This window comes from Lonchura striata, chromosome 16, assembly GCF_050655825.1.
Source record: "Lonchura striata isolate lonStrDom1 chromosome 16, ASM5065582v1, whole genome shotgun sequence".
NCBI classification, from domain to species: Eukaryota; Metazoa; Chordata; class Aves; order Passeriformes; family Estrildidae; genus Lonchura; species Lonchura striata.
Genome location: NC_140718.1, coordinates 5237682 through 5250047, shown reverse-complemented (window position 1 = coordinate 5250047; position 12366 = coordinate 5237682). Strand labels below are relative to the sequence as shown.

At 44.8% G+C, this 12366-nt stretch overlaps 1 protein-coding gene across 1 annotated transcript; it reads left to right on the top strand.

The window, feature by feature from the left end:
• The first annotated feature begins 53 nt into the window (after positions 1-53).
• PAGR1 (PAXIP1 associated glutamate rich protein 1) lies at positions 54-10597 on the top strand. Its single transcript, XM_085593504.1, has 6 exons — positions 54-204; positions 4095-4437; positions 4650-4728; positions 5406-5602; positions 7190-7272; positions 10414-10597. Exons 1-6 carry the CDS (start codon positions 54-56, stop codon positions 10581-10583), a joined length of 1023 nt encoding a protein of 340 aa, XP_085449630.1. The 3' UTR covers positions 10584-10597.
• The last annotated feature ends 1769 nt before the right edge of the window (positions 10598-12366 follow it).

Genomic DNA, 12366 nt, shown 5'->3' with positions numbered 1-12366 from the left:
TTGGCCGGCGGCGATGAAATCCCGCCCTACTTCCGCTTGGGGCGCGGGGGTTGATGGGAGGTGTAGTCCCGCGGGAAAGGAAGAGCGCGGCGCGAAAAGGGCGGGAGCGCGGCCAAGATGGCGGCGGGGAGCTGAGTGAGGGCTCGGGCTCGGCCCCGCCGCTCCGGAGCCCTCCCGGAGGCCTTCGGGGAAGGTCGGGGCTCGGTGAGCGAGGCCCGGAGGGGTCCCGGGGGCCGCGGGGGTCCCGGGGGCGGCGGGGACGGAAGGGAATTGGTGGGGAGGGGGCGGTGACGTCACGGGGCAAGATGGCGGCGTGAGGGGGGGGGGGGGGGAATGGCGGGTGAGGCCCTGAGGGAAAGAAATAAAGAAATAAAGCGCTGGGATTGAACTGGGATCAAACTGGGATGGAGCTGGGATTGAACTGGGATCAAACTGGGATTGAACTGGGATGGAACTGGGATTAAACTGGGATGGAGCTGGGATCAAACTGGGATCAAACTGGGATGGAACTGGGATTGAACTGGGATTGAACTGGGATTAAACTGGGATTGAACTGGGATCAAACTGGGATCAAACTGGGATTGAAGTGGGATTGAACTGGGATCAAACTGGGATGGAGCTGGGATCAAACTGGGATGGAGCTGGGATTGAACTGGGATCAAACTGGGATCGAACTGGGATGGAACTGGGATTGAACTGGGATCAAACTGGGATGGAGCTGGGATCAAACTGGGATGGAACTGGGATTAAACTGGGATGGAACTGGGATTAAACTGGGATCAAACTGGGATGGAGCTGGGATCAAACTGGGATGGATCTGGGATTAAACTGGGATGGAACTGGGATCGAACTGGGATTAAACTGGGATGGAGCTGGGATTAAACTGGGATCAAACTGGGATGGAACTGGGATTGAACTGGGATGGAGCTGGGATTAAACTGGGATGGAACTGGGATTGAACTGGGATGGAGCTGGGATTGAACTGGGATCAAACTGGGATTGAAGTGGGATTGAGCTGGGATCGAACTGGGATCAAACTGGGATGGAGCTGGGATCAAACTGGGATTGAACTGGGATCAAACTGGGATGGAACTGGGATTAAACTGGGATCGAACTGGGATTAAACTGGGATGGAGCTGGGATTAAACTGGGATGGAACTGGGATCGAACTGGGATTAAACTGGGATCAAACTGGGATGGAGCTGGGATCGAACTGGGATTAAACTGGGATGGAGCTGGGATGGAACTGGGATGGAGCTGGGATGGAACTGGGATGGAGCTGGGATTAAACTGGGATGGAACTGGGATTGAACTGGGATGGAGCTGGGATTGAACTGGGATCAAACTGGGATTGAAGTGGGATTGAGCTGGGATCGAACTGGGATCAAACTGGGATGGAGCTGGGATCAAACTGGGATTGAACTGGGATCAAACTGGGATGGAACTGGGATTAAACTGGGATCGAACTGGGATTAAACTGGGATGGAGCTGGGATTAAACTGGGATGGAACTGGGATCGAACTGGGATTAAACTGGGATCAAACTGGGATGGAGCTGGGATCAAACTGGGATGGAGCTGGGATTAAACTGGGATGGAACTGGGATTAAACTGGGATGGAGCTGGGATTAAACTGGGATGGAGCTGGGATCAAACTTGGATGGAACTGGGATTAAACTGGGATCAAACTGGGATGGAACTGGGATCAAACTGGGATGGAGCTGGGATCAAACTGGGATGGAGCTGGGATTAAACTGGGATCAAACTGGGATCAAACTGGGATGGAACTGGGATGGAGCTGGGATTAAACTGGGATCAAACTGGGATGGAAATGGGATGGAGCTGGGATTGAACTGGGATGGAGCTGGGATCGAACTGGGATGGAGCTGGGATCAAACTGGGATGGAGCTGGGATTGAACTGGGATGGAGCTGGGATGGAGCTGGGATTAAACTGGGATGGAGCTGGGATCAAACTGGGATGGAGCTGGGATCAAACTTGGATGGAACTGGGATTAAACTGGGATCAAACTGGGATGGAACTGGGATCAAACTGGGATGGAGCTGGGATCAAACTGGGATGGAGCTGGGATTAAACTGGGATCAAACTGGGATCAAACTGGGATGGAACTGGGATGGAGCTGGGATTAAACTGGGTTCAAACTGGGATTAAACTGGGATCAAACTGGGATGGAGCTGGGATCAAACTGGGATGGAGCTGGGATCAAACTGGGATTCTCCCATGCCAATCCTTCCCTCACATTCTAAAATTTATCATTTTTTTCCCTTTTATTTCCTCTTTTCCTCTCTTTTGCCGCCCAATATTTCCAAAATTTCCCCAATTTTTCCTCATTTCTCCCAAATTCCCACAATTTTTTTCACAATTTCCCCCAATTTTTCCTTGTTTTTCCCAAATTCCCCCATATTTTCCCAATTTTCTCCCCAAAACACCGATTTTTCCCGATTTTTCTCTTTCCCCAAAAATTTTCCCCATTTTTCTCAATTTCCTCCCAATTTTTCCCCATATTTTCCCATTTTCCCCCGCAATTCCCCCCAATTTTCCCCATTTTCTCCAATTTTCCCGCTTTTTTCCGCAATTTCCCCCCATGTTCCCCAATTTTCCCATTTATTCTCCCAATTTTTCCCATTTTTTCCTCATATATTCCCATTTTCCCACATTTTTTCCTCATTTTTTCCCCATATTTTTCCTATTTTCCCCATTTCCCCCATTTTTCCCCATTTTCCCCCCATTTTTCTCCAATTTCTCCCATTTTTCTCAATTTTTTCCAATTTTTTCCCCATTTTCTCCAATTTCTCCCATTTTTCTCAATTTTTTCCAATTTTTTCCCCATTTTTTGCCAATTTCTCCCATTTTTCTCTATTTTTTCCAATTTTTCCCCATTTTCCTCCAATTTCTCCCATTTTCCCAATTTTTCCCCATTTTTCCCCCATTTCCCCCCAATTTTCCCCATTTCCCCCAGTTTTCCCCATTTCCCCCCACTTTTCCCCAATTTCTCCCATTTTCTCAATTTTTTCCCAATTTTTCCCCATTTTTCTCCAATCTCTCCCATTTTCCCAATTTTTCCCCATTTTTCCCCCCATTTCCCCCCAATTTTCCCCATTTCCCCCAGTTTTCCCCATTTCCCCCCACTTTTCCCCATTTTCCCCCATTTTTCTCAATTTTTTCCCAATTTTTCCCCATTTTTCTCCAATTTCTCCCATTTTCCCAATTTTCCCCATTTCCCCCCATTTTTCTCAATTTTTTCCAATTTCTCCCATTTTCCTCAATTTTTTCCCCATTTTCCTGATTTTTCTCCATTTTTCCCATTTCCCCCCCCATTTCCACCCAAATTTCCCCCAATTTTTGCCATCTCTCCCATTTTCCCAATTTTTCTCCAATTTTCCCCATTTTTCCCCCATTTCCCCCCATTTTTCCCAAATCCCCCTCGTTTCCCCATTTTCCCCCCATTCCCCAATTTTCCCCATTTCCCCCATTTTCCCCCATTTTTCTCCAATTTCTCCGATTTTTCTCAATTTTTTCCCAATTTTTCCCCATTTTTCTCCAATTTCTCCCATTTTTCCCCATTTTCCCCCATTTTTCTCAATTTTTTCCCAATTTTTCCCCATTTTTCTCCATTTTCCCAATTTTTCTCAATTTTTTCCCAATTTTTCCCCATTTTTCTCCATTTTTCCCCATTTTTCTCCATTTTTCTCCATTTCCCCCATTTTCCTCCAATTTTTCCCATTTTTCTCAATTTTTCCCCATTTTCCCCCATTTTTCTCAATTTTTTCCAATTTTTCCCCCATTTTCCTCCAATTTTTCCCATTTTTCTCAATTTTTTCCCCATTTTTCTCCCATTTTTCCCCATTTTCCCCTATTTTTCTCAATTTTTTCCCAATTTCTCCCATTTTTCTCAATTTTTTCCCGATTTTTCTCCCATTTTTCTCCCATTTTTCTCCATTTTCCCAATTTTCCCCCATTTCCCCCCATTTTCCCCAATTTTCCCAAATCCCCCTCCTTTCCCCCCAAACCCCCCAGCCCCCATGTCCTCCCCCCCTCCCCCCTCCCCCCTGCCCCTCCCCCCTCCCCCCCCACAGAAACCCCAAACCCGCCAGAATTCGCCCCAAAACCGCCGGAATTCGCCCCAAAACCGCCGGAATTCGCCCCAAAACCGCCGGAATTCGCCCCAAACCCTGCAGAGGAGGAGTGGGGGGTGCCCTGGAGCGAGGAGGAGGAGGAGGGAGCGGAGCCCCCCGGGGGCTGGACCCCGAATCCCCCCGAAATCCGGCGCCTCTTCGAGGAGATCGCCCGCGCCGGGACCCTCCCCCTGCGCCGCCCGCCCCTCCCCCGCCGCCCGCCCACCCCCCCCGAGCCCCCCAGCGACCCCGAGGACGGCGGGGACCCCGCGGGGAGCCCCCCGCAGCACCCCCCGGAGCAAAAGTGAATTCTGGGGGGAAAAACGGGGGTTTTGGGAAAAAAAACGGGGTTTTTGGGGGGTTTTTTGGGGGTTTTAGGGGGATTTTTAGTGATTTTATGGCGATTTTTTGGGGATTTTTGGAGCGATTTTAGGGGGAAAGTTGAGGATTTTGGGAGGTTTGGGATGGATTTTGGGAGGTTTGGGATGGATTTTAGAAGGTTTCGGATGGTTTTAGGAAGGTTTCAGATGGATTTTTGGGAGATTTTGGATGGATTTTGGATGGATTTTGGAAGGTTTCGGATGGATTTCGGGAGGTTTAGGATGGATTTTGGGAGGTTTGGGATGGATTTAGAAAGGTTTAGGATGAATTTTGGGAGGTTTAGAATGGATTTTGGGTGGATTTAGGATGGATTTTGGAAGGTTTAGGATGGATTTTGGAAGGATTTTGGGGCATTTAGGATAGATTTAGGATGGATTTTGGAAGGTTTAGGATGGATTTAGGATGGATTTAGGATGGATTTTGGAAGGTTTGGGATGGATTTTGGGAGGTTTGGGATGGATTTTTGGAAATTTGGGATGGATTTTTGGGAGATTTAGGATGGATTTTGGAAGGTTTAGAATCGATTTAGGAACGTTTAGGATGGATTTTGGAAGGTTTGGGATGGATTTCGGGAGGTTTGGGATGGATTTTGGGAGGTTTGGGATGGATTTTTGGGAGATTTTGGATGGATTTTGGAAGGTTTGGGATGGATTTTGGAAGGTTTGGGATGGATTTTTAGGAGGTTTAGGATGAATTTTGGAAGGTTTAGGATCGATTTAGAAAGGGTTAGGATGGATTTTGGAAGGTTTGGGATGGATTTTGGAAAGTTTAGGATGGATTTTGGAAGGTTTGGGATGGATTTTGGGGGAGGTTTGGAATGAGATTTAGGAAGGTTTAGGATGGATTTTGGGAGGTTTGGGATGGATTTTGGGAGATTTAGGATGGATTTAGGGAGGTTTCGGGTGGATTTTGGGGGATTTCGGGTGGATTTTGGGGGATTTTGGGTGGATTTTGGGGGATTTCGGGACCCTCCCCCTGCGCCGCCCGCCCCTCCCCCGCCGCCCGCCCACCCCCCCCGAGCCCCCCAGCGACCCCGAGGACGGCGGGGACCCCGCGGGGAGCCCCCCGCAGCACCCCCCGGAGCAAAAGTGAATTCTGGGCCGAAAAACGGGGGTTTTGGGAAAAAAACGGGGTTTTTGGGAAAAAAAACGGGGGGTTTGGGGGGTTTTTTGGCGATTTTTGGGGGATTTTTGGAGCGATTTTAGGGGGAAAGTTGAGGATTTTGGGAGGTTTGGGATGGATTTTTGGGAGATTTAGGATGGATTTTGGAAGGTTTGGGATGGATTTTGGGAGGTTTGGGATGGATTTTGGGAGATTTAGGATGGATTTCGGATGGATTTTGGGAGTTTTGAGAAGGTTTGGAATGAGATTTAGGAAGGTTTAGGATGGATTTTGGAAGGTTTGGGATGGATTTTGGATGGATTTTGGGAGGTTTGGGATGGATTTAGGAAGGTTTGGGATGGATTTAGGATGGATTTTGGGAGGTTTGGGATGGATTTTGGGAGGTTTAGGATGGATTTTTGGAAATTTGGGATGGATTTTTGGGAGATTTAGGATGGATTTTGGAAGGTTTCGGATGGATTTTGGAAGGTTCAGGAAGGTTTGGGATGGATTTTGGGAGATTTAGGATGGATTTAGGATGGATTTTAGGAGTTTTGAGAAGGTTTGGAATGAGATTTAGGAAGGTTTAGGATGGATTTTGGAAGGTTTGGGATGGATTTTGGGTGGATTTAGGATAGATTTAGGATGGATTTTGGGGGATTTAGGATGGATTTTGGAAGGTTTGGGATGGATTTTGGAAGGATTTTGGAAGGTTTAGAATGGATTTTGGGAGGTTTAGGATGGATTTTGGCAAGAATAGGATGGATTTTTGGAGACTTGGGATGGATTTAGGATGGATTTTGGGAGGTTTTAGATGGATTTTGGGCCATTTCTGATGGATTTTGGGAGATTTCGGGTGGATTTTGGGGGATTTCGGGTGGATTTTGGGGGATTTTTGGTGGATTTCGGGTGGATTTTGGAAGGTTTAGGATGAATTTTGGAAGGTTTGGGATGGATTTAGGATGGATTTTGGGTGGATTTTGGGGGATTTTGGGTGGATTTCGGATGGATTTTGGGAGGTTTAGAATGGATTTAGGATGGATTTTGGGAAATATAGGATGGATTTTTGGAGATTTGGGATGGATTTTGGACGGATTTTGGAGGATTTTAGGATGGATTTAGAATAGATTTTGGGGGATTTATGAAGGATTTTGGGATATTTCAGGTGGATTTTGGGGGATTTCGGATGGATTTTGGGGATTTAGGATTAATTTGGGATGAACTTTTTGGGATTTGGAGGAATTTTGGGATGAAATTTGAGCGATTTTGGGGCCATTTCTGACTGAAAATTGAGGATTTTGGATGAATTTTTGGGATTTCCGAAAAATTTGGGAGAAATTTTGGGGGAATTTTTCAACATTTTGGTGCAACCGAGGAAAATTTTGATTTTCATTCGAAATTTGGGTTCAAATCCAACAAAAATCCTGGAATTTTCCACCAAAAACCCCAGGAATTCAACCCAAAATTCCCAAATTTTTGCTTTTTAGGATCCCAAAATTTCTCCCAAAATTCCCCAAAGGAATTTTTGGCCCGATTTTGCGGGATTTGACCCCAAAATTTTGGGATTTTTCCAGGCCTCCCCCGCCCACGGAATTCGATTTTGACGACGAGCCCCTCCCCCCCAACCCCGCCCTCATCGACCGGCGCCGCGGCCCAGGTACAAAAAAAACCCAAATTTGGGAAATTTTGGGGGGTTTTGGGGAGTTTTGGGGAATTTGGGGGAATTTGGGGGGATTTTTGGGGATTTTTGGGGGGGTTTTGGGGGATTTTTGGGGGATTTTTGTGGATTTTTTGGGGATTTTTGGGGATGTTTTTGGGGATTTGGGGAAATTTTGGGGAGATTGAGAGATTTTTGGGGATTTTTTGGGGAATTTTGGGGGGGTTTTGGGGAATTTTGGGGGGTTTTAGGGGATTTTTGGGGGGATTTTGGGGGGTTTTGGGGGATTTTTGGGGATTTTTGGGGGGGTTTTGGGGGATTTTAGGGGATTTTTAGGGGGGATTTTTGGGGTTTCTCGAGATGATTTTTGGGGGAAATTCTGGGATTTTGGGGGATTTTTGGGGGGGTTTTGGGGGATTTTAGGGGATTTTTGGGGGATTTTTGAGGGATTTTTGGGGATATTTTTGGGGATTTTGGGGAAATTTTGGGGAGATTTGGGGATTTTTGGGGATTTTTTGGGGGATTTTAGGGGATTTTTGGGGGTTTTTAGGGCAATTTTTGGGGGTTCTCGAGATGATTTTTGGGGATTTGGGGAAATTTTGGGGAGATTCTGAGATTTTGGGGGATTTTTTGAGGATTTTAGGGGATTTTTTGGGGAATTTTGGGGGGGTTTTGGGGGATTTTTGGGGAATTTTGGGGCAATTTTTGGGGTTTCTTGAGATGATTTTTGGGAATATTTTTGGGGGGATTTGGGGGATTTTGGGGATTTTTGGGGCGATTTTTGGGGTTTCTCGAGATGATTTTTGGGGATTTTGGGAAATTTTGGGGAGATTCTGGGATTTTTGGGGATTTTTTGAGGATTTTAGGGGGTTTTTTGGGGGGATTTTGGGGGTTTTTAGGGGATTTTTGGGGGATTTTTGAGGGATTTTTGGGGTTTCTCGAGATGATTTTTGGGGATGTTTTTGGGGATTTGGGGAAATTTTGGGGAGATTTGGGGATTTTTGGGGACTTTGGGAAATTTTGGGGAGATTCTGGGATTTTTGGGGATTTTTGGGGATTTTTGGGGAATTTTGGGGCGATTTTTGGGGTTTCTCAAGATGATTTTTGGGGATGTTTTTGGGGATTTGGGGAAATTTTGGGGAGATTCTGGGATTTTTGGGGATTTTTTGGGGATTTTAGGGGGTTTTTGGGGAATTTTGGGGCAATTTTTGGGGTTTCTCGAGATGATTTTTGGGGATTTTGGGAAATTTTGGGGAGATTCTGGGATTTTTGGGGATTTTTTGGGATTTTTTGAGGATTTTGGGGGATTTTTGGGGAATTTTGGGGCGATTTTTGGGGTTTCTTGAGATGATTTTTGGGGATATTTTTGGGGGAAATTTGGGGAGATTTGGGGGATTTTTTGGGGATTTTTTGGGGATTTTTTGGGGGGATTTTTGGGGTTTCTCAAGATGATTTTTGGGGATATTTTTGGGGATTTGGGGAAATTTTGGGGAGATTCTGGGATTTTTGGGGATTTTGGGGGTTTTTAGCGGATTTTTGGGGGATTTTTGAGGGATTTTTGGGGATATTTTTGGGGATTTTGGGGAAATTTTGGGGAGATTTGGGGATTTTTGGGGATTTTTTGGGGGATTTTAGGGGATTTTTGGGGGTTTTTAGGGCAATTTTTGGGTGTTCTCGAGATGATTTTTGGGGATTTGGGGAAATTTTGGGGAGATTCTGAGATTTTTGGGGATTTTTTTCGGATTTTGGGGGATTTTTGGGGCGATTTTTGGGGTTTCTTGAGATGATTTTTGGGGATATTTTTGGGGATTTTGGGAAGTTTTGGGGAGATTCTGGGATTTTTGGGGATTTTTTGGGGATTTTAGGGGATTTTTGGGGGGATTTTGGGGGATTTTTGGGGGATTTTGGGGCAATTTTTGGGGGTTCTCGAGATGATTTTTGGGGATTTTGGGGAGATTCTGGGATTTTTGGGGATTTTTTGCGGATTTTGGGGGATTTTTGGGGAATTTTGGGGCAATTTTTGGGGTGTCTCGAGATGATTTTTGGGGATTTTGGGAAATTTTGGGGAGATTCTGGGATTTTTGGGGATTTTAGGGGATTTTTGGGGAATTTTGGGGGGATTTTGGGGGGGAATTTGGGGATTTTTGGTGGCAATTTTTGGGGTGATTTTTGGCGATTTATTGGGGTGGTTTTTGGGAAATTTTGGGGTTTTTTGGGGATATTTTCAGGGTTTTTGAAGTGATTTTTGGGCTGATCTTGGGGCATTTCACTGCGATTTTTGGGGGAATTTTGGGCATTTTCACAGCATTTTTTGGGCTAATTTGGGCGATTTTCACCGCGATTTTTGGGTGATTTTTTGCCGATTTTCACCTCGATTTTCGGGCTAATTTCGGGTTAATTTTTGCCAATTTTCACCTCGATTTTCGGGCTAATTTCGGTCGATTTTCGGGCTAATTTCGGGCTAATTTCGGTCCATTTTCACTGCGATTTTCGGGCTAATTTCGGGTTAATTTTTGCCGATTTTCACCGCGATTTTTGGGTGATTTTTTTGCCAATTTTCACCTCGATTTTTGGGCTAATTTCGGGTTAATTTTGGTCCATTTTCACCTCGATTTTTGGGCTAATTTCGGGTTAATTTCGGTCCATTTTCCCCTCGATTTTGGGCTAATTTCGGGTGATTTTTTGCCGATTTTCCCCTCGATTTTGGGGCTAATTTCAGGTGAATTTTTGCCGCTTTTCACCTCGATTTTGGGGCTAATTTCGGGTGATTTTTTGCCGATTTTCACCACGATTTTTGGGCTAAATTTGCCAATTTTCCCCTCGATTTTGGGGCTAATTTAGGTCGATTTTGGGGCTAATTTCGGGCTAATTTCGGTCGATTTTGGGGCTAATTTCAGTCGATTTTGGGGCTCATTTCGGTCGATTTTGGGGCTAATTTCGGTCGATTTTGGGGCTAATTTCAGGCTAATTTCGGGCTAATTTCAGTCGATTTTGGGGCTAATTTCGGTCGATTTTGGGGCTAATTTCGGTCGATTTTGGGGCTAATTTCGGGCTAATTTCGGTCGATTTTGGGGCTAATTTCGGTCGATTTTGGGCTAATTTCGGTCGATTTTGGGCTAATTTCTCTTTTTCCCTCGCCAGCGCCGCCGGCGCGCGGCCAGAAGCGCGAGGCGCGCCTCGACAAGGTCCTGTCCGACATGAAGCGCCACAAGCGGCTGGAGGAGCAAATCCTGAGAACCGGCCGCGACCTGTTCCCGCCCCCAAAACCTGACCAGAAACTCCCAAAATTCATCAAAAACTCAATCAAATAAAGGTTCGAACAGCCCCTGTCGTTTTGGGGCATTTTGGGCCATTTTGGGCCATTTTATGGAGTTGTACGTTGAATTTTCGGTGATTTTTGGGGCCTGTACATTGATTTTTCAGTGATTTTTGGGACCTGTACATTGATTTTTTGGGTGATTTTTGGGTGATTTTTGGGTGTTTTACATGGATTTTTGGGCAATTTTTATGTGGATTTTTGGGTGATTTTAGGGATTTTTGGGGCGATTTTTAGGTGGATTTTTGGGTGAGTTTTGGGCGATTTGGGGGATTTTTTGGGTGATTTTTAGGGAATTTTTTGGGTGATTTTTAGGTGGATTTTTGGGTGATTTTTGGGATTTCTATGTTGATTTTTGGGTGATTTTTAGGTGGATTTTTCAGTGATTTTTTGGGTGATTTTGGGGATTTTTTGGGTGATTTTTTGGTGGATTTTTCAGGGATTTTTGGGGTGATTTTGGGGATTTTTTGGGTGATTTTTTGGTGGATTTTGGGGGATTTTTGGTCGCGACCTGTTCCCGCCCCCAAAACCTGACCAGAAACTCCCAAAATTCATCAAAAACTCAATCAAATAAAGGTTCGAACAGCCCGTGTCGTTTTGGGGCATTTTGGGCCATTTTGGGCCATTTTACGGAGTTGTACGTTGAATTTTCGGTGATTTTTGGGACCTGTACATTGATTTTTGGGGGATTTTTGGGACCTGTACATTGATTTTTGGGGGATTTTTGGGACTTGTACGTTGATTTTTGGGGGATTTTTGGGACCTGTACATTGATTTTTCAGTGATTTTTGGGAGTTGTACATTGATTTTTTGGGTGATTTTTGGGTGATTTTTGGGTGTTTTACATGGATTTTTGGGCAATTTTTATGTGGATTTTTGGGTGATTTTAGGGATTTTTGGGGCGATTTTTAGGTGGATTTTGGGGTGAGTTTTGGGTGATTTGGGGGATTTTTTGGGTGATTTTGGGGATTTTTTGGGTGATTTTTAGGTGGATTTTTGGGTGATTTTTGGGATTTCTATGTTGATTTTTGGGTGATTTTTAGGTGGATTTTTCAGGGATTTTTTGGGTGATTTTGGGGATTTTTTGGGTGATTTTTTGGTGGATTTTTGGGGATTTTTGGTCGCGACCTGTTCCCGCCCCCAAAACCTGACCAGAAACTCCCAAAATTCATCAAAAACTCAATCAAATAAAGGTTCGAACAGCCCGTGTCGTTTTGGGGCATTTTGGGTCATTTTGGGCCATTTTACGGTGATTTTTGGGACCTGTACATTGATTTTTGGGGGATTTTTGGGACCTGTACATTGAATTTTCGGTGATTTTTGGGACCTGTACATTGATTTTTGGGGGATTTTTGGGACTTGTACATTGATTTTTGGGACCTGTACATTGATTTTTGGGGGATTTTTGGGACCTGTACATTGATTTTTGGGGGATTTTTGGGAGTTGTACGTTGATTTTTGGGGGATTTTTGGGAGTTTTATGTTGATTTTTGGGGGATTTTTTCAGTGATTTTTAGGTGATTTTAGGGTTTTTTAGCTTGATTTTTGGGTGATTTTAGGGATTTTTTGGTGATTTTTAGGTGGGTTTTTTGGTGATTTTTAGGTGGGTTTTTGGGTGATTTGGGGGATTTTTACATTGATTTTTTGGTTGATTTTTGGGTGATTTTGGGGATTTTTGGGGCGATTTTTAGGTGGATTTTTGGGTGAGTTTTGGGCGATTTAGGGGATTTTTTTGGGTGATTTTTGGTGATTTTTAGGGAATTTTTTGGGTGATTTTT